Raw genomic sequence first — 27897 nt, forward strand, 5'->3', positions numbered from 1 at the left:
TTTTGAAAAAAAAATTGTTTTTATTGGAACTCATCTGAACATCAGATATACCTGGTGTTGGTTAGCAAGAACCGTTTGTACATTTGATATTGATGGTGCCAAAACCAAAACAGTGACTGGACATGATTGGGAGAGATGTTCGAGAACAAAAACCTGATTTTGGAGAGGAAAGTAAAAGCCAGTCAGATTCACAGAGGATGCAAAACCTGGTACAACAAAATCCTTTTACAAAATATAAATTTATTATGAAAACCTGGAAGGATAATTTGAGAAAGGGAAAGAAAGATAAAAGGAGGCCAGCAGGAAGAAGGCATGAGGTGGGGAGAGGAAAAGAGACAAAGAGAAGATAAGAGGAAGAAAATACAGCTGAACACAACAGAGGTGCAGAAGCTTACCTGCCCAGATGGCATTAACGCCTTGCTAAGCAATCTCATCATAAAACAAAGCATGCTGAAATACAGTGCTCTACCTCCCATCCACTCAACTTCTAGGACGTAAAGAAAGAAGCTCCCTAGGAGGCGGACATGAGGTCGCTTGAAAATCCAACAACAAAAAAACAAAAAAACCCACATCCCACAGTCTCATTTTCGATGATCACTGTTTAAAAAAGGAAAAAAATCCATCTGACAGCAGGAGAGAAGGAGTGGGAAAGGGAGAGAAGCTGATGAATTTCAGACAGCCTGGATCCCCTGGAGGAGGAAGGAAGGAAGAGACACGCGGGAATGGTCTCCAGTTCGGAGGGGAAAGTGAAGGGAGAGAAAAGAGCAGAGAAGGGACAATTAAAACACTGACATCTAATCTAGTTTACTGGGTTAAAAAGAGCCACATGCACAGCAGGCCCCAAGGGCCCACACTGCTCCTCGTGTGGCCGGAGTGGGCACCAGCTCCTGGACTCATTCCCCTTCCTTCACAGGCTGGAGCGGAGCTGTGCAGGTGCGGCGGCAGACCTTCGGCCAGCCTGCCGGCCCTCTTGCTGGAGGAAGGGCTAGTGGACAGGCCATAGGGCAGGGGAAAGAACACCGGAACACCTCATTTCAAATAACAAAGAAAATAGCAGTCTATACACAGTTGTTTGTTTTGGTTCAGTACAAACAGAATAAAAAGTCGTTGCTTTGATGGTCAGGCAAACACCCAATTCTGAAGAGAGGTGACGCCAGGCAGGTGGATCAGGAGCCCCCAGTGGCTGGCGGAGGGCCTGGCTTTGCGGCCTTCTCCCAGGAGGCAGAGAGCACAGCTTTAGGTAGTGTAAGCCTTTTCCTTTTATTTAGAATAACCTTTTTTTTTCTTTTTCTTTTTTTTTAAGCAATTTCCCCACTCCCAAGTAGGGCCAGTAAAGATTACATGAAAACTGGCACACCTATTGGCTGGAATACAGATGCACCAAATGAGGATTTAAAAACTTTTCGAGCGAAAAGTAGAACAAAAAGAAAAAAGAATCCCCTAGCATTTTCCCCAAAGGTTTCACTCTCCCGCCACAGACACTCTCCAAAGGACCGCTACAGATCCAACTCTGCAAGAGAAGACAGAGCAGTGTCAATTGGGTAAGCCACCAGGCCACCAGGAGGTTCTCAGTCTTGACAGGCAGAAGACAGCGCTGCCCAGGCTGGTCCGGCACCAGCACTCACCTATGTCAGTTTCTTGGCTTTGTTGTAGAGGGAATCCACTACTTTACTCATGTTCTGAATTGTTTCCAGAGCAGCTTCATAAGTTTTATCTACTGGGGGTTCATCGAAAATAATCAAGACACCCTCCCCCTGGTCCAAGATCCCTGCAGGAAACACAAGGTCGGCCCAGGTAAAAGAAGGGGTTAGAGGCCAAGCATGTGAGAAGCAGCCCACTCCCCAGCTGCCTGACTTTCTCCAGAAAGGAATACAGAGCAGAGCGCACGTCTCCCTGTTCACTTGTGCATGTTTTTTATACTCTCATCACAGGGACAAGAGGGGCCAGGATCCCAGGAAACCACCAAGTGAGACAAAAACATCTTTCAAGATAAGAGCACAATGTCTCTTCAACCATTTCATCACCACCAGCCCCCTCATCTGTGTGACTGTTACTCACCATGAAATTTCTTGTCAAGTATCATCTGCGATAATTTCCTTTCCACATCAGCCTAAAATCAAAGCACATGATTAAAGACCAGTATCCACTAGTCAGAGATAACACTGATGTGAAAGCCTTGTATCAAAGGGTCTTAGGGCAAATGGATTAAAAAACACAACAGCAACAATGCAACTCCAGCTCTGAGCCCACGTCCCCTTTCCCCACTGAGAAGCTTGGGAGCTTTCCAACAAGGCCCACTGGGTGTAAACACACTCCCACCCCCATCCCTACCCCCAAGGCAAGCTCAGGACTCCTTACCTTGGAGAGTTTGATGAGGCTAGATATGTGTTCAATCTAAAAGGAAAGGCAGAGAGACACCAACACTGAAAGTTTTACTTTTGCCTCTAATATGGGGGATCAGGAGGGTGAATCACTCTCTCTTGAAATCTTGCTGAATATGTCTCTACAGGGCCAGACGCTCTTGGCCGTGCTTAGGTCTCCTGTGCTTTGTCCATCAGCCTGCCCTTCATCACTACAGACAATATATACACTCCTGTTCCACACACCCAGTGACAAAACGTTTACCATACACACAGTAAGTAGAAAAGCAAGGAGGAGACTACACTCAATACAAGGGGGGCACTCCCGCCAGCCTCTGCCCTCCAGCATCCCTCTCCTCAACTGTGGTTCCCATGTTTAGAAAAGCCCAAGCTCCTGGGGGCCTCTTGCCCACCAGGCACACTCCAGAAGCGAGTCCCTATTCTGGATGGGAGGGGAGGGGGAACAGTGAGGATGCCTAGCCAGGACCCCCTCACACCAGAGAAAGGCTCGAGCCCCAGCAGGGTTCTTACCTGTACTCGGGAAAAAGGCTCAATGACTCGGATCAGGTTCTGTTCCAGTAAGTTATCATACAGCTTGGCCAAGTGCGTGCTGATGATGGGGTCATCCCGGAGCTCCGCCCGGTAGTCAGTCAGGGCCTGCCAAAAGAGCCAGTCACAGAGATGGCACAGGGGAGCACTGGAAGTCACTCTACTCCTAGGTTCCTTAATAGCCCGCTGGCCCTTGTAACTACATGGTTGACTGGGGTTCTGGAGGACTTGGTGGGGGATGGAAGAACAGCCGTGACAGAGAACAGAAGAAAAGGAACATTAAGAACTAAAGACGGAGCCACCTCTAGGCACCACCTTTCCATCTGAAAGCCCCACGTTAACAGCTCAAACTACTTAAGCCCAAGAGCAGCTCAGCTTGTAAATCAAATTAACTAAACAAGCAGTTCTCAACATGTATTTTTACAGGACAAACAGTGTCTCCACTGGGGGGAAAAGAATTCTGAGATTAAATAATAGGAAATGCTGAATTCCATAGCTAGCTCTTGGAATTTTATAAGGAACATCAGCATAGTACAGTTCAGCAATTAAAAGAAAACAAAGTACCTTTCTAACTTTAACCCTAGTGTCTCCCAAATAACTGGCGACAGACCCTTTTACCAAGGAGCCCCTATTTATCAACGTGTTCCATCGAACACTCCAAACTTTGGAGGAAAATGATGGAGACAGTTTGTTTATTCATGTATGTAAAAATTACTGTTAGTAAATCAACGTCCCCACCTCATGTCAACTGTGCTACAAGGCATACGGGAAGCAACAGAGCATGCCAAGTGTGGGAACTGGCAAGAAGCCTCCAGAAGGGTGATGAACCTTGGCAGCAGCCAGTCTAGTCTCCATCCACACTAACGTTTTCTTCCTGGGTCTAGGTTTACGTTCTCTGTATACTCAGACTGAGAAGACAGAGGCTCAGAGGAGCACACACAGGACCCACCCTACTGCTCACACAAGCTTTTCTCCCTTTTCAACCTTCGCAAACCATGAGTAAAAAACACAGGAGGGAAAGCAAGTCTGGAACATCAGCCTGGAAGTATCTTCCAGCCCAGCTGCACACACTAAGATTTCTCTTTTGCCCACAGAGGAGCAGACCTGGCATTTCTGGACCTGAGGGAATACCTACGACTGTGCCACATGCAACAAGCACTAGGCATGGAGTCAAACCCTGACACACATTAGCTCTGTGACTTCCAGCATCCTCTCTGACTCCCAGCTTCCTCAGCCATAAAATGCAGGTAATAGGCTTGTTGTGAAAAAAGGATGACAGGAAGAACTTTGTGAAACTGACAGGTGCTATATATAAATGAGGTATTACAACTCAACAAGTCTCATTGCACAAAAGTGCTTAACTATGTCCTGGTTTGGATATCCTGCTACAACAGAGATGTAACCACGGGGGAAGACTAGGAGAATGATACATGGAATTGCTCTGTGCTCTCTTTATAACTTCTTATGAAACTATAATCACTTAAAAAAATTTTTTTTAAATTTTTTACAAGTACTTAAATGCTCCTCTCCACCCGTTCCCTACCAACCCAATACCATACTTACCTTTTCAAAATCTGCCAGTGATCTGTTCTTGCTAGCCTGAGCCACACATTTTAATGCTTCTGTCTAAGAATAAAGAGAAAAATAGTGAAAGTGACCTATTTTACACACTCCCATCCCAACAAACAAGTCTCGTAAGCAGGCTGCTATGTTCATACAACTTCTGGCTACAAGGAAGAACCTGCCCCACTGTTTTTCTTCTTCAAAGACCTGGGAAGAAAAGCCACTGTTTGTGCCACCCATCTGCCCTTTGAGATCTGAAATGACTTAATACTAACAGAAAGTTTCCCCCCCAAAAAGCAGACCCCAATACAACATTTTCCAAAGAAGAACAAGCTAAAAGGGAAAATGGCCAGAAAACTGTGATTTCTTCCCCCAACTGCAAGACTTCCTATCCCCTCAGACTCCTTTTTGCCCTGTTTTACCAAGACTTATTCTGCTAGGTTGGTAGAGCACTGGCCAAGGTTTTTCAGGGTTGAGGCATCAAAATTCTCCCCATTACACTGATTCCTAAAACCCCATAGAGGGATGAAGCTACAACCAAGTGGTTATGGGCAATTTGTAACCTGGTTATAAAAGGCAAGTGATCAAGCTGTCAAATCTCCATTCAACAATAAATCTACAACATTCATCTTTCTAGACCAGCCTGACTCCAGCTTGAAAGCTGCCATCGAGGAACAAAGGACCAAAAGAAGCTCCTCTTGTAACCAGTCCATGTACTTAAACTAGGATTGTGCATCTTATACAGCAGACTTTTAAAATGGTGCAAAAAGCTAACCATTAGTATAGTTTGTCTCCACTACTGTCCTACAATAACAAATGTCATGAGAAAAGCCTGGAACTAAGAGCCAGAAAATCCAAGTTCAAAGCCTGGCTCCACCACCTGCTAGTTACCTGACCTTGCCCCGGACATTTAACCTCTCTCAGCCAATCTCCTCAACTCCAGTTCTAGAGAGGGGAGTGAGTCTTTCACCACAGTATTAACAGGATTCTTGTGGTCAAAACCAGGAGCTGATCTGAAACTTTCTGATGAAAAGCCAATTAGGGCCACTTGTAGAGAAGGAGGAAGTCATCTGTTGTGGCCATTCCTCCTAAAGAAATAATAAGATAACCAATCTGTCTGTTTACAGACAACTGCATTAGAAATTTAGAAAGATTACTTTTACTTCACTAGTGATAATCAGGTAAAGTACAAAGAACAGATGATCCAGACATCTGAGACTTCATCTTTACACAGGTCACATTCTTCCCTACTTAGGCACAAAGGGGGTACTGACCTCCAATGAATGGCTTCTTCTTGCACAATACCCAAAACTTAGGACATGAGTGGAAAGATACTGATATGAGAAGCACTCAGGGGAGATACCAAAACCTGGTTTCTGTGCCAAGCAATCCAACCTCCCCAAAGCACATGGACATCAGACCTTACCAGGCTCTAGAGTCAGAGGAGCCAATACTTCACGTCCCACACATGATAAATTGACAAGTCAGGCTCACAGCAGATAATTTTTCTGGCCAAAATTAAATACAATATAACTCACTACAGATGCTACATACAGTTCAGTTCTCTAAGTCCCTCAAACCACCTGGTATCCATGACAGCACCAAAATATTGAGTCTCTAGACCAAGAATTTAACACTATAGGAAATACACTAAATAGGCTTAAGGAAAAGGGGCAAAAAAAGAATGAAGAGTAGAATGGAGACCTGAAGAGCACTGGTCCCACTGGGCATCATGACTGACAACAAGCTGGCATCAGAGGGAATAGAAATCAGAACTGCAGTCAGTATTCCCTTACCTGCCTCCCCGCATACCGAAGTGCAAGCTTCCCGCTCACCAAGGCCTGGACGTCTTCTGGGCTAGAAAAAAAGACACACTTGGTCAATTGTTCCAGAATGTTACATTTCTAAGTATAGGTTTAAGCAAATTTCTTTTTCTCAGAGTTCTACTGAGAAGACCCTGCCCACAGAGATAACGAGTCCCCAGCCCTAAACCCATATGCCCTTCACATCACAGAAGCCAGACTTCACCACACTGGACCAAAGCTCAGCACTTAAAGTAGAAAACTCCAACGTTATAAAGAAAGCTGCACTAAACCTACCAAGAGTAACAAACCCAACAGGCAGAATGGTTAAGCATAAGGTCAAATCCCAATATAACAGACCTTAGTAAAACAGCACCCCTGTGTAATCCAAAGATCCAAACAGCGTCCCAGTCAGTCTCATTTATTCCCAAAGGAATGTGGACAAATTCTGTAGAATTCTTTATAAAAAGACCTTTATCAAAATCTCTGCTGTTCCCTTTTTCAAACCTCTCCCTAACCTCTTTCTTAACCCACTCCCATTCTGGGTGGCCCAGTTGCTGCTACTGTTCTGTCAGCTATTTCCTGGCCCTCTGTCCTGTGCTCAGCACCTAATCTGGAGAGAATAACCACAGGATGAGGAAAACATTCCAAGAGGCTAAGAAGGAGATTTCTAAACTCTGTCTCTCCAACTCTGAAAAACTAGCAATCAAAAGTGCTTTGGATACCTTTAACCCTCCCCCTCTACCTCAACCAGCTCCAGAAGTGGCTCCTGCTGCTCCTTTAACTGGCCAAACTCCCTGCCCAAGCCATCTCTGCTATGGCAGGGAAACTTAGCTGAAAGACTTAAGTTCTCATATCCCAAAGTTAATGTGCACCTACGTGTTGAGCATGATTTTGCACAGCAACATGTACTTCAAAGATGTGATGGCCTTGGGGCTATCGATGGAGTCATAACCCTCAAATGCCTCATAGAAATATGAGTATGCAGTTTTCCAATCCTTCTCCTCTGCTGCATGAATAATACCTGGGCATTGAAAAGAAAGGAGTAAGAACCACATGAATAATGGGACCAGGAAAGATCAGCGCTGGAAAGGGCCTCAGAAATCTATCCCAACCCCATCTACTTATTGAAGAGCACAGGAAAGGACCTGCCCAAAGTCTCTGTCAGCTAGTTCAATGTCATCTTGCCAATACAAATTCCAAAGATGTTAAAGACCCAACTCAAGAGGGATCCTAAAAACCACCTACTCTAACATCTTTTCCCATGCTTTCCATCACCACTGCAGTCCTACTATCTTCTGGAACCACTAGAAAAAGCCATGTCTACCCTAAATGACATCACCTTCACAAGTCAGGAAGTTGACGCAAATATCCCTGGACTGCTTGAATGACCTGTTCTAATATTTCTCTAAGATAGTTTTTCTAAAGTTGACATTTTTATATGTAAGCAGCTTTCATGGGAGAACAAAAAAATCCAATCTCTCATATTCTCATTATAGATATTTGTCCTTTATGGGTGTGCTTTTGCTTAGATGCAATCAGTATACAGATTTCACATAATGCCAAATCCATGAACTTAACTATACATAGTTAAGCATCTCCTCAGGCTGATATACCATAGTTCATCTAAACAATTCTCTACTGCTTAGAAGTTGGATTGCCTCCAATGAGCTGAACTTTGATTAAATCTGCTATGACCCCCAATCTACACATCACTTGAGATAACATGAAGTTTGGTTCCTTTTATTTTGGGAGACAGCTAAGCCCTCAGATTCTGTATCAGTTCTACCCCTTATGAGGCTACACACCTCAGCCCCATCCATTTGTTTACCACAGTGCTTCCTGACATTTTTCACATCAAGGTACATGTAGAAAGTATTCAGCCCACTAGAGTAAAAGGATGAAACTGCTTACACATGACCCCAGAAGATTGATGTTTCAGCACACTTTTAACCCACCTGTGACATACCTGGTATGCCTGGCATGACGCCTGGGAACTTCTGGCTTAGTAACCATTTATTGAGTGATACATGCCATGCCCAGTACTTTTTACCCTACCCAAAAAGCCTCCTATTTTGAGGCTGAAGTAATTAGGTCCTTCTACTACTGTTCTTAATTAGAAGCCTGGAGAAAAGTGGACCTTCCCTACAACCAAGAAGAGCTCCTTTAAGAGTACCCAACAAACTATTAACACTGCTAACCTAGCTGAGTTAGAATCACCATTCTCCCAGATCTCCTAGCCTAGAATTAGAAGAGCATATACCAGACCCAAAATAAGATGGTTAATGAAAAATAAATAAATAAAATAAGCACCAAGAACTGGTATACTGCTTTTCCAAGCACATCATAAGTAGAGGCCACATGAGGACTATGAGTACATAGCTGGCATATGAGGTCTGTTATTTAAAAAAACAAAAACAAAAAACTAGACTGTCACTCACTCACACAAATATTAACAAGCGCCTACCATATATCAAGCACTGGTATAGCCACTATAAAGGAAATACATGAATAAAGCAAGGAGTCACTGTCTCACAAAGGGAAAGACATCACCAAAATGGAAAGAGGAGATTAGTACCATTAATATGTAGAAAGAATACCTTTGATAGGGAAGTCTGAGAGCAAAGGGCACCGAAAAAGGTTTATAAAGGAGACATCTGAGCTGGCTGTGGAAGAAATACATCAGATTTTGCCAAGAGGACAGATGAAAGGGGACTTCCCAAGCAAAGAGAAAATGTGCAAAGCACAGAAGCAGGAACACATGAAGTCACTGGTGACTAGGACTGAAAACCAGAGATGAGGATGAAAAGGAAAGGTTGCCTTCCTTTTGAATGCCAAATTAAAGTAAAATTTAGCCTGGGATAATGTGGAACCATAGGAAAATTACATGATCAGATTTGTTTCAGAAAAGATACTGGGGCCAAATAAGGCAAAGTGGATTGGTAAAAGTGATTAGGGACAATTAGATCAATAAACAATTACTCCAGTGGTCTAGGCCTTAATGACAGTAGTGACTACAGAGATGGAAAGGAAAGGGCAGATTTAAAGGCACATTCAACCTAATCTGGCAACTGAGTTGATATGAAGGGTGAAGGAGAATGGAGTAAAAATTACCCCAAAGATAATAGCTTGAGCAACTAATCAATAATGATTTGTTAACTAAATAGGAAATGTAGAAAACAACAATTGAGGAGGAAGAGGTTAGACAGTATTTTAGTTTTGACACATTAAGACTGAGATATCTATGGAATATTTAGGTGTGTGCATACATTCATTATGCAGCTAGAACTCTGGATCTGGAATTCAGGAAAGGGAAGCTACTGCAGACCCAGATGAAGAGACAATCAGTGGTACGTGGCAGCGAAAGCCATGGGACAGTATGGAATCAGGCAAGAGTCAGACAGAGCAGAGAGAGGAACTATGAGAACACTGAGGAACACCCACACTTCAGAGGCAGTCAGAAGAAAAAGGGGACAGCAAAGTGGGACTGAAGATAATTAGTCAAGGGAAGAGGACTAAGAGGACAGTGACATTAAAGAAGCCTAGAGTATTCATTGGGGTCAAATTCCCTGCCAAAAATCAGAGGTTACAAAGGGGTTGTTCAACTTCTCTCAAGGGGTCAACAGAGTCACCTAGTAAGGAGGATACTCTCTCAACTTTTTCAAGAAGCTTGCACACAGCAATTTAAAAAGAGAAATGGCTGTTTTCAGCTGAAGCAGTTCAAAGATTAAGAGGAAGATCCAAGTGGACAAGAAAAGACTAAAGATTTAGAAGACCAAAAAGGCAGGAAGAAGGATCACCTGATAAGGGGTAAAAATGCAGTGATACAAAACCTGGAAAGAAAAGTAAAGCTGGTTCACATAAAAATGGCCTCTTTCCTGAGAAATACAATGCTAATTCAACTCTTGTCCATTAAGGAAGAGCATAATAAAAGAGCAGCAGCTTAAAGAAAGTGCAAATATTTGGTCAATGCTAGGTATTGTCATAAAAGCTTTATATTCATCATCTCATTTAATCCTCATCACAATCCTATCAGGAAGTAAATTATTACCACCATTCTATACATCAGCTAAAGATAAATAGCTTACCCAAAGTCATACAGCCAAAAATTGACAAAACCGAAATTTCAACCCAGGAAAGTTGGTTTTTAGAACTTCTGCTCCTAAAAACTGAGTAATGAAACATGTCATTTGACACTAACAATACACCAGAGACAAGCGGGGCAGCTATTCTCTCTGTAACAGATGTGGAAACAAAGATTGTTAACACCAGGCTTACACTAGTCTTCTGCCTCCAGTCCCAGCGCTTCTTTCAGTGATGGTAATAAATTACAACTAATAGTTGCCAACTACAAGAAGTATTCTACTGCACATCCATGGCCTCCTAGCCCCAACATTCACACTCCATCAGAAAGCTATCCACTACACGAGACTGAAACCGAGGCTGGGGAGTTTTTCCTCAGCCCTGATCTGAGGCCCTCTGGAAAAGTCCAACATGCTTTACAAAGGTCTCGGAGTGACAACAGACTTGGTTAGTCCAACCCTGGAGGGAAGTGCTACCATCTAAGGGGCTCTGACGGAGAGCTTTCTAAACCTAAGTAGACTGCTCTAGGACCTCAGCTCTAACAACAGGTTGTCTGGTCAACCACAAATAAGCATGTTCTGAATATATTTTAGGCATTATTAGCAGTTAATGGAGGGGAGTGGGAAGGGCAGAGGGCAGCTGGCTAGAGAGGTAGCCTTCTAACTGGCTTCTCTGAGGAAGCTTGAGCCCCATCAAACAATTTTATCCTCCAGCCACTACCCCATTCCTTCCACCTATGAGATAAGATCATCTTTAAGAAAACATCCCATAACAGCTATGAGTATTACCTGACTGCATATCCAAGGTGGCCTGCAATTTAGGGGGGCAGTAGATGGCATTTGCTGTAGTTCGAGCAGAGGTTAAGGCAGCTCGGGCTTTCGGTAGGTTGCTCAGGGCATGGTATGTTTTGCTTTCTAAAAGCTGTACTTCTACCAAAAGGGCTTTATCATCCATCTTTTTCAATTCTCGCAGCAGCTGAGAACCTGGAGAAGAAAAATACACACCCCCCTTTGTTAGCCATAATCATAGTACCTTAATACTGTAACATCTCACTTTCCCACCCTCGTAAGAACACTCAGGATAAAGAAACCTGCCTGAACTCAAGATGAGGTTATCTATTTGCAAGAATTAAATTTTCTGCTAACATGGTATTGTCCAGAAGAAAAGCACAGATGTCTTTGAACTTCCTGCATTCAAAGGACAAAAATCAGACCCCAGAGTCTTAAAGCACTCCAAATATGTGAATACACTAAGAATCTCCATCCAGAAAACCCTGAAACTTGTTATCCAGTTTGGAGTCTGATCTCACTCTCTTCTTCTCCAGCAATCACAAGACTACATACCCAACACCAGGCACCAGGATTGGTGGGGGAAGGAAAGAGTTCTGGGCATACCAGTGTTCTCCAAATACACCTTCTTCCCCGTCTCAGATGAGAAAATCAAATCTAAAGACTTCATGATACATAAAAATTAACTCAAAATGAATCAAAGATCTAACTATAAGAGCTAAACCAATAAAACATAGGAGTAAATCTTTATCATCTTCAATCAGACAATGACTTCTTAGATATGATACCAAAAGTGTAACAAAAGAAAAAATGATAAATGGAACTTAATCAAAATTAAAATGTGCTTCAGAGGACACCCTCCAGAAAGTGAAAAAACAACCCATAGAATGGGGGAAAAAATGTATTTGCATATCATATATTCCATAAAGGGACTTGTATCCACAATAAACAATAAAAACACAAATAAGCCAATTAAAGAATAAGCAAAGGACTTGAATAGACATTTCTCCCAAGACATACAAATGTCCATTAAGTACAAGAAAAGATGCTTAATATCATTAGCCACTAGGGAAATACAAATAAAAACCAAAATTAGATACCATTTTACACCCACAAAGTGAGCTAAAATAAAAAAACAGAGAATATTAACAAATGTTAGTGAGGACAGGGAGAAACTGGAACCCTCACTGCTGGTGAGACTGTATAATGGTATAGCCACTTTGGAAATCAGTTTGGCAGTTCCTCAAAAGTTAAACAGAGTTACTACAGTGCCCAGGAATTCCACTCCTGCGTATATACCCCAAAGAACAACATACCCACATGAAACCTGTTCATAGCAGTATTCACAATAACCAAAAAGTGGGAACAATCTAAATGGCAATCAACTGCTGAATGAATAAATAAACTATGGTACGGCCATAAAATGGACTATTACACAGTAATAAAAATGAATGAAGTACTGATATATGCTACCACATGGATGATACTTGAAAACATTTGCTTAAGTGAATTAAGCCAGTCACAAAAAACCCCACATTGTATGATTCCACTTATACGAAATGTCCAGAACAGGCAAATCTACAGAGGCAGAAAGTACATTAGTGGTTGCCTAGGTCTGGGAGTGCAGAGATGACAGATGGGAAAGTGATAACTAATGGGTACACAGGGTTCTTTCTGGGGTGATGAAAATGTCCTGAAATCAGATGATGGTGGTTGCACAACTTTGTGAATATACTAAAAACCACTGCACTGTACTCTTTAAAAGGATGAATTTTATGGTCTGTGAATTATATCTTAATAAAACTGTTACTTTTAAATGCTATTATTTGTTTAAACCATATGAAATTGCCATTTTTGCGGGATAAAAAATTGAATACTGGCAATTTTTCACTCTCACAGATCATGTAAGTCATACTCTTCCATGTGGGGTAAACAGTCCGGACTTACCCATTAATTAAAAAAAAAGAAAGCAGTAGGCAAATACTTCAGTATTTAAAGACCACATGGGAAAAAGCATTTAGTCAGCCCACTATAGTTTCCATATATTTTGTACCCAATTAATACCCTGAGATATAAAATAGATTTTAATAATTACAAGTAGATATAGTAACTGTGATAAGTGAAATACTTGTAATTTGACCCTTTTGTTCTATAAATCTGACAGATTAACTCGTTTCTTAGAACTTCCAAATGCAGTTTTCCATGACAGATTCAGTAAATATAAGCCATCTTAAATCCTTCTTAGAAGTAGGCAAACATAAATTAATATATTAGTAAGAGTACAGCCTGGTTCAGAATACATTTATTTAGCTAGCTATATGCCTTACTAATTTCCACCAACTTACTTACCCAAATGTAATGCCTCCTGGTACCTCTTGGTATCAAAGTACAAAGACACCAGTCTTGCCTAGGAAAGAGAAAAGGCATTGACTGATGGAAAGGGAGGAAAAAAAGCCAAAGAAAGAAATCAAAGACTGACAGTCACAGAATTGTTACTGTTGAGCATACAAGTCCTGATGATAGCATCAAATCTAGTCAAAGAAATGATCTAGTCCATGGCTACATCTCCCATTATGGCCACTGACTGTTAACTTTACCTACCATGTTGCTGCTTACTTCTCTGAGCCAAGTAGCAAGTCTGTCTTTCAAAACTTCAACCAGAGCAATTCTCCTAAGTGAGATTACTACCAATAATCTTTGGGTGTCTGAATAATACAAAGTTGCTGAAAATACTTTTGATCAGGATGGTGTCACTTACATTCATAGTCTGTCAAACGCATAGGGACCTGAAATCAATTAACATAAGCACATACCTCCAAAGCTTGGCGTAAGAAAGTTCTTTTCTCTGATTTGGCCCATTCGATGCACTCTAAACACAACTCGACCTGAAGCAGAGACAGTACATGCAGCATTATGTCCTCACATTCTACCCAAAAACCATGCTTTGGAGAATAGTTTTAATTTCTTCCCTATATATTATCTAAGTTGCTCTGTTTAATGTTTCAGGGAACATGCCTTGATCCACAATATCTCAATTTGTAATGGTTATATCATATTGGAGAATCAGCCTGGCTTTTTATACACAAAGTTTCTTTGGGCTTAGACTGTGTTCTTGTGGAAAAGAGCTTCATCTTCAAGACTCCCCTTCTACCTTCACAGAAGGGACCCAGAACTTCCAACATATGTATAGCCCTAGAATGTAGTTTTCTACAATGGCTGAGGAATTTTTAAAGCAGAAATTTCTCCCTGAATAGTTGCAAACAGTAATAGTAATGTGTTAATGTGAATATACTGGTAATAAGGGGGAGAAATTTTCTGCCTAGGCACAAATGCCTTGATCCTAACTGTTTTCCCTGGACTCAAAAGGCCCAGCTGCCTCTTCCCTTTCAGATACTAAGAAGAACAGCTAACCAATTCATCAATTCATCTTCACAATACAGCAAACTTAACTTATAATAAAGGGAGTAAAAAAAATTCGAATTAGTCTAACACTTAGAAGGACTTTTCAGCTTTATTTGAAGGCACTCTGAACCTCCAGTCCTATCTGCCACCCAAGCAGTGATATAACATGCAAATTAACTGATTTAAAGTAGTGTTCTATGCTAGATGGTCTACATGCCATTAGGTATCCCTGACAGAGTAGCTGTGACAAAGTACCTATTAAGTATCGCAGACCGTGTATCACTTTTGTTACTGAAGTTTTGTATTAAGATTCTTAATCAGAGCATAAGATAAAAAGAAACTGATTCCACTGATTGCTAATACAACAGGTTTTTATTTAAGTCCGAAGTTCTCTAAGAGATGTTGTAAGGAGAGAAAAGGAAACAACAGATAGTCTGCTTTAAACTCCTTAGTCTTAAGCTCAGTAAATAAATGGATGACATTACATACCACTTGGAGTTTCAGTGAAACCTTTACAACTCATTGGAGCCCCCTGGTGGCTACTTAATCTCCAACTCCAAACTCTCTCAACTGACCCCATAACAAATCTACAAAGACTAAAATAAAAGCAAGCCAATCACAAATTGAGAGTTATGTTCTGAAAAGCCAAACTCAAAAGTAAGATCTCTGTTCATTATATAAATGGAACTGAAAATATTTTACTGAATATTTTTAGTAAAAAAACAGTCTTTTAGTCCTATGTGTTGTGGGGGACTAAGAAATGCTTACTACCATCACAATTTTACCCAAGGCACTTTTTTCAAACAATACAAAAACAAATGCCGAGGCTCCTGATTGAGTGGTCTGGATATAGTATGGCCACTCTGATGTATATCCTAGTTAAGAAACACTGAATTCTACTCCAGCCTCTTCACCTGTCCCCATTTCCCTGACAGTTCAGATGTTAAGTGACTTACCCATTCATGGTCACATATCAGCTGATGGCATTAGAACTGACTCTATCTCTAGGGCTCTTTCTACCTCAACCAGCCTTAATAAGTTCGGGTCATTCCAGACATTTCTCCTAGAGTACAGATTCTTCACAAAAATGCCCTGCCTATCTGTTATCAATTATGGGGTACAAGATTTGCATTATCCAGGACTCTAACTAGTGGAACCAGCACTCCACTTCTAAGGAAGAATTTTAAAGGCCACTGCCTTTGCTTCACAGCTACTTTGAGGGGCTTTGTGTTTTGTTAACGCTGACAGCAACTCATAAAGGGGAAAGAATATGCGAGAAGCCCATGCTTCTGGAGGAAGTCCGTACTTGAGTACAAAAGCTTGATGCAGTCACAATTAGATACTGAAGTTTTAAATTAATACACCCAACCATTTTTTTTAAATGCCTTTATTAAGTGAATTCCAATGGTAAAAAAAAAAAAAACAGGTAAATTAACAAGTTTATTCACTACCATTCCAAGGCTCAAATTCTCTAGCACAAGCTCCTTTTTTCCACTGGAATAACTATTTCAATAATAGGATTTTCAACATACAGTTTCTTAAAATGTGCTATTGTATGTTTTAGTTGGATAGACTTTACCAAAAAATGACTTCCCTTAGGCAACTACCTAGAGATTTCTGCAAAGTAAGGTTAATTTCAGAATTTCAGTTTGGCAAGGGTCTGGTTCAGTCTCCTTTCTCCCCTGCCCATTCCAATTTTCTTTTACTGCCAATCACCCTCCCCTGCCAATCACCCCATCCTCACTCTTCTACCCTACCCCCACATCCTCACTTTCTAGGCTCTAAACCTTATACAATTAACCTGATCCTAACCTGAATCATCAGCTTTCAGGACACAGCAAGCTGAAGACTGTTCTGTAGATCTGGCTTACGGTTAGTCCCCACACTAAAAAGGCAAGGAACACCCCTTCCCACATACTCTTGGTACCAAACTCTCCAACACAAAGTTCCTAACTCCCTTAACAATGTTCTAAAACTTTGCATTTTGCATCAGGGCTCAATACTACTATGACAGTGATCTATCTATTCTCCTCTATCTTTTCCCCTCACTCAAAGAACTTAAAAAGAAGCTAGAAATTTCCAAGATGAATATATCCAATTTCCCCAAGTTGAAGACCTTGAATCATCTAGACAAATGTAGTATCTCATGCTTGTATCTCAATTCAATAAGTTTATGTCTTAACAAAGTATCTGCTGACCATCTACCACAACAAAGACATCCACACCTTCCTACAACAAATACTAGTTATGTGGCTCCCCTGGGCCAAACTACTCTGAGTGCCAACGACACAGCAGTGAATAGGACAAAGTAGTTATCCTAATGGAATTTATATTCTAAGGTGGGTACAGATGTTAATAAGTAAAATAAATATGAAGAAAAGTAAAGCAGAGATAAAGTATTCTAGATAGGATGATCAAGGAAGGTCTCTGAGGAAGTGAAATACAAGCAAAATGAAATGTAAGAAGTGATGTGAAGGAAAAAACCATGGTAAAATCAGGCTGAGAGCAATCAAGATATATAAAAATGCCCCAAGGCCAAAATAGTCTGAAGTTATGGCAAAAAGGCCAATATTACAGCTGTAAAGAAAGTAAAAGAATAGTATGGTGGGTGAGATAGCCATGGTTAAGGAGTAACCAGGTATTAGAAATGAGAAGGGCTCTGGGGTACCACAAAGTATACACTGCTTCACCTGAATGAAATTTTATTACAGTAAAGAAGGCAAATGTTTAAGTAACTGTCATATATGGCAGGATAATAAATAATAGGCACAAATCATGACGTGGATCATTGACAGAATTAAGATCACACTGAAGTCAACAAGCAAAGATTTCTGGCTGCGACCTGAGATGAGACTACAGAAGGGAAAGGTACAGTATGAGGTACACACAGGGCTTGCTCAGCAAACAGCCAGGCATCTAACATAACTGGCATATTTGGTACCCTCACAGAATCCCAGGATATCAGGCTGCTGTGATAGGTTGTACTATAGAAAACCATTAAATACCTAATTTTCCATGGCAATGGACAGCCACTGAAGGCTCAAGCTGGGGGTGAGTGGGGAGAAGAATAAAATACTCAGAGAGCTGGCTAGCTGGTAGGCTCTCTCTCACAATGGTGGTACACAAGATGGAATGAGGCTTTTGCACTGGCCTAAATAAGAAATAATTAGGAACCAAACTAGATGTTAGTTGCAAAGAAAGAACAAATAAAAGAGGTGTAGAAACAAACATTGAAGAAAGTTGAGTTGACATTAATTTAATAAATGGTTGAATGTTGATGGCTATGTTGAGTTTGAGGTACAGGTGTAACAGTTCTGGATGATTCATAATTTGTTCAACAACAAGCAAATAACCTATAATACACAAAAATTATTAAAAGAAGCCCTGCTAGAGCATTATACAAAAAATAAGGCATTATCATTACTATGGAAGTAAGAGAAAGAGAAGTATTTTGGTTAAATAAAGGGATCCTGTGAATTGTGCTCAGAAAAACAAAAAAAGAAGAAGCAGCCCTGCTAAGTGGATTAAGACTGTGGCTGTTGACAAAACCTAAATTGTTAATCATCAAAAACAACCAAACCGGCAGCTTTTACTTGGCACTAAAGAAACACTGGTGATAAAATGAGACAATATCTAGGAATGTTTCCCTTCAGCCTATGAAAAGAAAGAAAGGCTTCTAGTTGACAAAATGTAATGTGCAACGAGCACTGGCACTGTACAAACACAGTTAAGGGAGGGCCTAAGCAGACATGGAACTACATGGTCAAGGCCAGAAAGTCCCACGAGCCAGTTGTTAAAAAAGCAGTGTATGATTTGAGGACTTCCACAGAGGAGGAGAACCAATCATTAAATAAATACGGCTCTATCCACTGAGTCAGCTCTATGTTATGGGAAGAGACAAATTCCAGAAACTTCAGTATACAAAAGAGGAGTTGGATAATTATTGGGGTTTTTTTGCCTAAAAACTCCAAGTAACATGTATCAGTCTGTTTCAAACTAACATTTATTGCTCAGCCCATTTGAAGGCACACTATTTCAAAAAAAAAGATGGTGCCACTTCTTCATAAGAATTAAAAAAAAAAAAAAGAGTTAGCTAAGACTAATACCCCTTTAAAAATAACATTTTTCTTTTACATTATTCATAGAAATAATTCTTATGCTTTGGGTCAAAAGGCCTAAATATTATCCACTTTTGATCTGCTATCATAAAACATAGTTCTCTCAGAAAGAGATGAATTTGAAGACTTCTCTACAGATGAATTTTCTACAAATGAAATTAGTTTATGGTGTTTAAATTAGGCTTCAAAGAATCACTAAGGCAAGAAACCAAATTTTACAATAGAGATGACTTCAGAATGGAATCCACATGTCATAGGTTTCTGAAATTCCTCATTATTTATTCAATATGCTGCCATGCTCTTTCATACCTTTCCCTTGTACACCCACAGAGGTTACGGCAAACAATCAGACACATAACTAATTAGCTATTCCTATCCCTGCCCTTATTATTACTAGGTGATGCTGTATATATTTATTGCCTGTCTTCCTCTTTAAAATATAATCCTTGTGATGGCAGTGACTGTGTTTTTAACAAATGTATCCCCTACTAGTACCTATAACACTGCCTATCACATAGCAGGCATTCAATGAGTACTGATCAATACATCTATAGGGAAGACAACAACTACAGTCACAAACAGGTTCAAGCAACCACAATATACCCTGCTTGAATCTGCCACATTTTCCAAAATCAGTTTCAACTTTGGTAGTGTCTCCTTCTCTGAAACTGCAGAAAATACAGGTATCTTTGAAATGTTAGAAGCAGCTCAGTGACTCCAAAGAGGCACCCTTCAACACAACTCAGCATCTAGTCTGAACTTGTAGAGGAGAGTACAGGTACACCAAAGTCACCTCTGCACACACAAGACAGAAACAGATGGATGCTCCCCACAATAAAGGCATATACGCAGTATAAAACATGCCAAGAAGGGATGCTACAAGACTTATTTAGTGCTCACCATGAGCTTTGGTGACACAGAAAACATTACAAAGGTGTGGCAATACAATACCTCAAAGACAAGAATCAGTTTGTGACCCTGATGTAATGAGGATTCCAGGGACCACTGACACTCTCCACTTACAAAGCAAAGCATGGAACAGACCCAAAGTATCAAATGCCCTGTTAACAAAGAGAAACTGACATGATAAGTCCTGAGCTGTCCTCCCAGCTGTCCCTTCCCCATTAGTACCACAGTGCAGGTAGGCATTTCTTTCACTTAAACACTTTTTTCCATATTGTCTACCTTCTTCATTAAAGTAGTTTACCTCTTGCCCTGTAGCTGCTTCCATATCAAGAAACAGATCAAGAAGAGATCGGACCAGACGAGCTGCTTTAGCCTTGCTGATGGAATTCAAGAAGGGTCGCACATACTTCAGGAGTCCTCCAAGCTCTGTGTGGAAGACAATTCAGAAAAGAAACAGTAAACATCAATATTAGGGACAAAATATCCATTAAAAAAATGATTCAAGATCATAAAACCAGTACTGTCACTGGAATCAGTCTAAATGAAACTTAGTAGGAATTCAAAGCATTCTTAGCAGGTAACAGAATAGCAAAAATAAGTAAACAACATATACCAAATTTGTATTCTATTCCTCACTCAGCCACTGGATTACTATGAGGGCCCTGGAAAAAGCTTCTATCTCTCTGCCTCATTTATCTATCTTAATGAAAGATAAACAGCAAGGTACTCATAATCTCAAGAGAACAGTTTTCTAGAACATGAAATATGCTGGGTCTCTGCCACCTCACACAAAATCATTGCCTCACAACCAACAAATCTGATCAGGTTATAGGAGTAATTTCTTTTTTTTTAACTTCTCAGTCTGCCTTAGCAGTTGCTCTAAACACAAAGAGATTTTCCTTTCCAGGTTCACCTTTTCCTCCCTTCCTGAAGTACTCCTCAGTTTGCCCTTCTAGCAGTGTCACTTCCCTAGCACTCGTGAATAAACTTTTCACATATAAGTTAAGGTGTTCTTCCCTTAAAGTTACATGCTTTAAAATTCCTCATTAACCTGCCAAACCTAAGTATTAAACTATAACCAAACAAGGTGTCCACCACAGAGGTGTTTTCCCCCTGTATAAGAAAACAAACTGGTACAGTAATTTTAAGGGAGCATCTTCAGAAACACGAATAAAGATTAAGAGAATATTTCAACAACTAAGTAAGTACTTTTGGAAAGTAGGTTAAAATTACTTTAGTGCCACTGCCTCTTTAATATTCTCCAATTGTAGACTCACCCTCCTGAGAACTGTAATTCAGGGCAAGCAAACCTTACCCTCCTGAGAATGCTAATTCAGGGTCCTAAAATCCTCATCTGCCTAAATAGTCACAGGTTGCATGGGACTGTGTCAGGTACAAAAGGGACTTTCTATATAGTGGAAAAATTCATCTTTCCTTTTATTCCCCAGTACTGATCTTTGATAGGTCCCACTATCTAAGATTTTTTTCCCATTCTGCCACTCCATTCACTCTGTATAGATTAAACACATTCCTGTTTTCATGACTTCCTTATGCTGCATTCCCATCTGGAATTTCTCCCCCATCTTCTCTACCAATGTAAAATCTTGGATATCCTTTTAGGTCCAGCTAAAGTCCTATTGAGTCATCCATGCCACTGATTTCTCCCTTTCAAATTCCTTTTGCACATATGCAAATTTCAATTATATTATTAAATTGTAGCTTTTTAAAAGTAGTCTAGTGCAATGTGCCTTCTCCCACATCATTTCCTACTATGCCTGAAAAATTCTGAACAATTTCTAATGAAAGAAATTTTCAAAAGCAGACTATTCCAATGTTGATCAAATTAAACCAATCTTTTTAAAACAGAAGTCTATATCCTCCTTCAACATGGCTTCAAATATTTGAAGACAACTACCATTTATATCTCCCTAACTTTCCCTTTCTCCAAGCTAAACGCCTTTAGCTATTTCAACTGTCCCTCTAAATCCTGGTTCCTAGATTCCTTATCACTTGGTTGCCCTACTCTGAAGAAACACTAGTTGGCAAATGTACCACTTGTAGTAGCCAGAACTAAAAACAATGCTCCAGGTGGGGTCTGACCAGTAAAGCCATGGCTTAATTCTCTTGATCTGGCCCCTTTCTAGATCTGGTAACACAAGACAGCATGTTTTGCTTTTTCTTATAGCACTCTTTGTTCAGACTGAGTCCATTAAGATCTTTTTTGCATAAACAGATAATCCCCACCCTCTGTGTTGATAAATACTTTAAGTATATAACTTTATACTTACCACACTTGAATTTAATCTTGCTGGATTTGGCAATAACTCTGAATCTTAATTCTGTCCTCTACCGTACTGAGCCATCTACAAAAATAAGCATGCCTTCTGAAATGGCTTTGGCCATAATGCCAGACACTGACCAGAAGAACAAGGACATACACCTATCACGAGATGCTAGAGACCTCCCTCCAGGTCAACAGATGATGCATCTGTCATGATAAATGCATAACTTACACCTGTCATTAAATTACAGCACATGTTCACAAACCCTGCTTACATCAGAAAAGTAATATATATTGTTCCTCTAACCCAGGGGTTGGAAAAGTTTCTGTGAAGAGCGAAATAGTAAATATTTTAGGCTTTGCAGGCTGTGGTCTCAGTGGCAGGTAGGCCATTGTAGTGCAGAAGCGATCATACATATATAAACAAATGGATGTGACTATGTTCCAACAGAACTTTACTTACAAAAATAGCTGGCAAGCCATTGTCTATGAAGCCCTGCGAATCTACTGGGCTGATAACGCAAACCAAAGAGAACTAAGGTGGATATGAAATAGTCTTTTCTTATTAAAGTGATTTTAAGTGATTAAAACCTCTTTATCAAATAGTCTGTCCTGGAACTTTATTGATGATTACCAGTTCATAGTATCTAGAATTTATTCTTTTCATTACCTTCTTGAAAACTGGAATGTTTTGCCCATTCTCAGTTTCTTTATACACTTCCATCTTCCATGATTTTTCTCAGAATAATAATAGTAGCTCTATAAATATATCTGCTAGAACTGTTCTTTTGATATTAAAAGACAGAATTTGTCAGAGCCTAGAGATCTGAACTTATTTAAAGAGACTATCTCCTCTCTCTTCTCTCACCTACCTTGGCTTTAATTCTCTCTTTCTGATGTTACTTCTATCTTTTCTTTTTGAAAATCATTTTCCTTCCTGGAAAAGGCAGGAGCAAAACATGGGCTAGACAGTCTGCCTTTCTCTCTAGCACCTGCTAGAATCACAGTATTTTCTCCAAACACTCGGTGTTATTCTTCTTACCCTAACAGAGAAACAAATGGTCTCTTAGTTGCCAAAAGACTCAGTTCATTTTTCAATTTAGTCTGCTACTGTTTCTTATTCCTTCTTCATTACATTGTTTCTCTCCATGTTGATACACACTGAATTAACTTTTTTTAATTCCCATAGAATCATATTGACCTCTTCCTCTTATTTTCACTAAGATTATTTGCAATTATATGTCCAGAACTTCCTTTTTAGGATTTCACAGAACTAAACCTAATCCTTTTAAGAGTCTCAGGCTATGAAATCTGCAAATTCCAAGCCCAGACATCATGTTTGATGATGTTCAGCACTACTTTCAATCACTATTATGTATCAGATGCTCTCTCATTCACTAATTCCCAAGGGACTGCTTCTGGTTAGGGATCCTACCAAACTTTTTGAGTAGAGTACTTAGCATGCTGCTAGCTATATATTAAACATACAATAAAGCAAAATTGAAGATAATGGAACAGACATGTTTTCTGTCCTCAAGGAAACCAAAAATCAAAGGAACACAAACCTGTCAATTATTAATAGCAAAGACAGGTAAATGAATGTAGGCCTCAAGACTTCCTTAGGGTTTCTATTATATATACCTATACTCATCAAACTCTTTCTTAGAATACAATGTTAATTGGAAAAGTTTTTGAAAGTCTTTATGATTCACCTGTTAAATCCCAATAGGTTTAGAAGTTTACACTTCTAACCTTCTCACGTATTGGGTCACAAGGAGGGGAGGACAAGGCCTTAGAAGAGAGAAAAGCACAAAATAGGAATTTAAAACAAAACAGTACACATTTTTGGATAAATTTTCTGAAACAGTGACTATACTACATGACATTTTAAATTATCCATGCTACTGGGGAAAACAGACATTTCAACATGTTGGATATGTCAACAACAGAAAAAACTTAAATCACTTTACCTGGCTTTCTAATTCTTTCAGGAAAAATATTTTATTAATTACATTTTGTATGGACTACTTATTCAAACTATTTTGCAACCCCCAAGCTGACACTGACAGGCAAAAGGACTACATAAATACGTTAAATAGGAGGGAATTCAGCTTAAAATGAAAAGGCTAGCACCTACCACTGATAATCCATAAGCAGATGTAACTGTGAAAAGCAATAACCATTATACCATGAGGCCATGGGCTCTGAAGTGGGACTACAGGAGTTTAAATCCTTACTCTCTTATGTGCTAGCTGAGTCATCTTGGGTAAATTATTAAACTTTTCTGTATACAGTTTCCTCAAATGTAAAGGGGATTACAGTATCTACTTTATCAAGTTGTTTGAAGGATTGTTTGGGTTTAAAACAGCAACTAGTTCATGGTAAGCATTCAAAAACTATTTTCCTTACTACAGATAGTTTTAAATGCTATTTTTAAAAAGATTCATGAATCACATAAACACATCCTCCCAATGTCATACATAGTTACTCAGCTTTCTATTAACTGAGCCCAATAATTAATAAGCTATTCACCCTTAATTGGGAAACATCTCAGTTCTCAAGTAACTTTTGCTAGCTTCCACCTGTAGTTCTCTTGGCTAACAACATAATTTTGGGGAAAAGAATTCAAAGGTCACTTACTTATCTTAATCCATTCTAATCAGATATGGTCTAAATTCACTTGAAAGTTTACAAAAGCCATCCATTTTAAGTTTAAGCCAGCTTCTCTATAAATAATATTACCACTTTACTGGTCAAAGGCCCTTTCTGGTCAGCAGGACTTTCACTCCAAGGACAAACCCATCAACAGAATATCATCTCCAGCCTAGAAATTCAACAGTTCAGTTACAATTAAAGTATTTGGGCAATGACATGCACAAAGTCCTAAGTACCAATGAAGACATTTTGGGAAGGCTCTTTCCATTTAATATCTTACTCATTCTGTATCAGAAATAAAGGACAGCAAGTCTCTTACTTGGATAGCAAATCCCTAGTCATTTTCAAGTCAGGGACCTAAAGTCACTATCCACTTTCCATACATCAGAGCTGCCTGGTGAAGTAACTAAAGACTGCTGCTGCCTGTACATACAGGAATACAGTATAAATTCAAACCAGGAACAAATCACAGATTACTATATCCCATCAGGAACAGGACTTTTCCTCACCTGCAGAACAAAAACTCTTCCATGAAAAGAACTGAGTTGAACAGCCACTTAACTTCCTGCTACAAAGCTTAGGCTCAATAAGTTGGCAATAAAATTGAATTATACCACCAATAAACTGTGTGGATGCATTCCTATATTCCTTTACTCCAACAAAACTTGACACTTCACCCAGCATTTCAGGTAAAAGAGAGAGCAACCCATTGGCAGCACTTACCTGCAGCTTGTCCAGTCTTTGCCAGGAGAGACCCCAGTTCCAGGATGCTCTGCTCTTTGACCTGCACTGCCTCCTCATCGTTCTCCTGAATGTCACGCTTCACTGGAAGAGGAAAATGCAAACCTTCTTAAAATTCTAATAAAAAGTGAAGACTGGGGGAAATTTCACCCTCACGAGACATTACAAAGTCAAACAGTTAATAAAAGACAAATTCTAGAGAGCTTTAAATAAAAAGTAAAATTATCATGTAGGACATGTCCCATGTAAATCATAAAAATAGATTCCTCTGTGATTTTAAATGTGCTTTTTCAGTCTACCAAGTAGAATTTTCCTTACCCCACATACACTGAGGTTTCTGTTGCAGTCACCTGGTTAAAGCAAAATTCAAACAAAACAAGTTCTTCATACTTGGGGCGGTAAAGCCCCATTCTAGGCACTACCTTATCTAAAAATAGGAAACATACGTATGCATTTACCTTCCACAAACTAAAATCAAATAACCAAGTTATTGATGAGTATGAAGTCAAAAGTCTGTCAAGAATAAACTTTAGGCCTATGGAAAGCCTCAGCTTCAGATGTGTTAGGGATAAGGAATCCTACAAAGCCATTCAGGAAAAACAACCCAAAGCGCCAGTGTGAACCTTAGGAGGGACTGCTGCTTTAGAATGGACTCAGAACCTATTAAACTAACTTTGTGATATCTGCCCCACTTTCAACAGTTAATAACTATTCTACCACTCCAACATTGAAGAGCCTCTCCAACTTTGTAGTGATAATTTTAGTGATCATCACTAGTTATCACTTTTCTTAAAAGCATCATGACTTGACAAAAACCAAGATTTTGATACTCCATGATGGAGTCCGGAAAAAGTAAGGCAGTCAAGCATCATGACTCAAGCTTGCTCTAACAGGGAACCTTTAGGGAACTCTCCTAGTACAGTGGGCAAGCAAGAAATACTCTAATTACAGTATTTACCATAATTTCCACATTATAAAAGACAAAATATTAGGCACTAGGCACACACAGACACAAATCATGCTTATATTAGTTCTAAGTATTACTGTGTACTCACAGAATAAAAATACGTAATTAGCAGTGACTGAGATGACTCTGGTTCTGTAACTGTAACTGAAATAAGTCAAGATCAGAACTTCAAAATGAAACACCCCTTAATTACATATCATCCGTTCACAGATGCAGCTTAACCCTCACCTCCTCTCCTTCTCGAACACTCCCAAAGATAAAGACATTAAGGTCACTGTCCTTTCTCCATGCAAGTCAGAAGTACCAAAACTCAACAGACATTAATAAGCCAACATAAAAGCCAACATTCTGGAGGTCCCACATCCAAGTGCATTCTCATACTACTTGTTGATTCAATTCGAATCTTTTAAAGCTATATTAAAAAGATCATATTAGTACATGTTAAGAGTTAGCCCATGCCCTAACTGAACCCTTTATGACTGAACATTAAAAGTCATCTCTGTACTCATAAATCTATTTCTGTTCACACCTGAATCCCGGTAGAAAGCTGTCAGAAGCGACTGGCAGAGGCTCCCATTTCAGTTTCCTTGCTTTGTGCAAGATGTAAAACAATCATATTGCAGCCTTAAGAAAAATTTCCATCATTTTCTCCGGCAATATGCAGCCGGCCGATTCCAGAGTTCCCTAACTCCGCGGCTGACAACTAACTCCCCAAACTCACTTCCAACCTCTTACCAGGGAGACTAGACGATCAGTCACCTCCACCAGCCGGGCGGTCCCACCCCAACATCTCGCTCTTACACTCTACATGGGGGCAAAGGAAGCTCTCGGTCACCTCCTCAAACCAAATGCCAACCCGAGATGTGTGGTCCCCCTTTAACGCAGCTTTCCGCCGCGGGGCACGCAAGAAGTAGCAGTTCCCAACGTCCCGCGTAAGGAAACTCCAGGAGCAAAGCAAGCGCTCGCGCTCCCACCCCGAGGAGGCAGTGCTGATAACAACGGCGGGAAATGCTTGTCTGGAGCGGGTTCCGCCAAGGCCCTCAACTCGAGACGCAGACCAGGTCGGAACACGCTGCCGGCCGGCACGGCTCCGCTCCCGGCCCCGGGCCAGCCCGCAAGGGCCAGGCGGGGAACGAGGCTGGGAGCGGCGGGGCCCGGCTCGGCCCGCTCTCCCACCCCAGGCTGGCCCGCCGTGAGTCAGCAGCCGGCGAGGGGGCGCCGGGGTGCCTCGGGGCTTCCTACCGGGGCGGGACCCGGGGGCTCCGGGAAGTCCTAGCGGCCTGTGCCCCGGCCCGGCCCCCTCACACACAGTGAGTCAGCAGCACCGGAGCCGGCTAACCCGGCCCCGCTCCGCTGGCGCCGCCCGACACAAGCCAAGCGGTTCCCGCAGGACTGGGGGGGGGCGCGGCGGCCTTTACCTATGGAGTGCAGGATGTCGATGGACGCCTCCCGGTCGGTGCTGAGTAGAGACTGGGCTCTCTGGAACTCCACCACCGCCGCTGCCGCCATCTTACCGCTTTCAGACCGTCCCGGCCGCGGCCGCCGTCGCCGGAAACACACGCCCGGAAGACCCGCCCTCGCACCCCTCTTCTCCCTGGGCCCCCCGCCTCGGTTCCCAGAGCACCACGGGAGTCGTAGTTTTTCTGCCGCGCGGGGGACGAGGAGTGAGGGTGAGGGCGGGG

General features: G+C 40.8%; 1 protein-coding gene across 1 annotated transcript; it reads right to left on the minus strand.

Annotated features, from left to right (window-relative positions):
- PSMD11 (proteasome 26S subunit, non-ATPase 11) lies at positions 1-27789 on the minus strand. Its single transcript, XM_036879030.2, has 14 exons — positions 27634-27789; positions 25231-25332; positions 19873-19997; positions 13959-14030; positions 13495-13552; positions 11146-11340; positions 7154-7298; positions 6269-6329; positions 4473-4535; positions 2892-3017; positions 2359-2394; positions 2059-2110; positions 1626-1768; positions 1-1510 (listed from the first exon to the last, which is right to left on the minus strand). Exons 1-13 carry the CDS (start codon positions 27722-27724, stop codon positions 1626-1628), a joined length of 1269 nt encoding a protein of 422 aa, XP_036734925.1. The 5' UTR covers positions 27725-27789; the 3' UTR covers positions 1-1510.
- Between the last annotated feature and the right edge of the window lie 108 nt (positions 27790-27897).

Source organism: Manis pentadactyla, chromosome 4, assembly GCF_030020395.1.
Source record: "Manis pentadactyla isolate mManPen7 chromosome 4, mManPen7.hap1, whole genome shotgun sequence".
Taxonomy (NCBI): Eukaryota; Metazoa; Chordata; class Mammalia; order Pholidota; family Manidae; genus Manis; species Manis pentadactyla.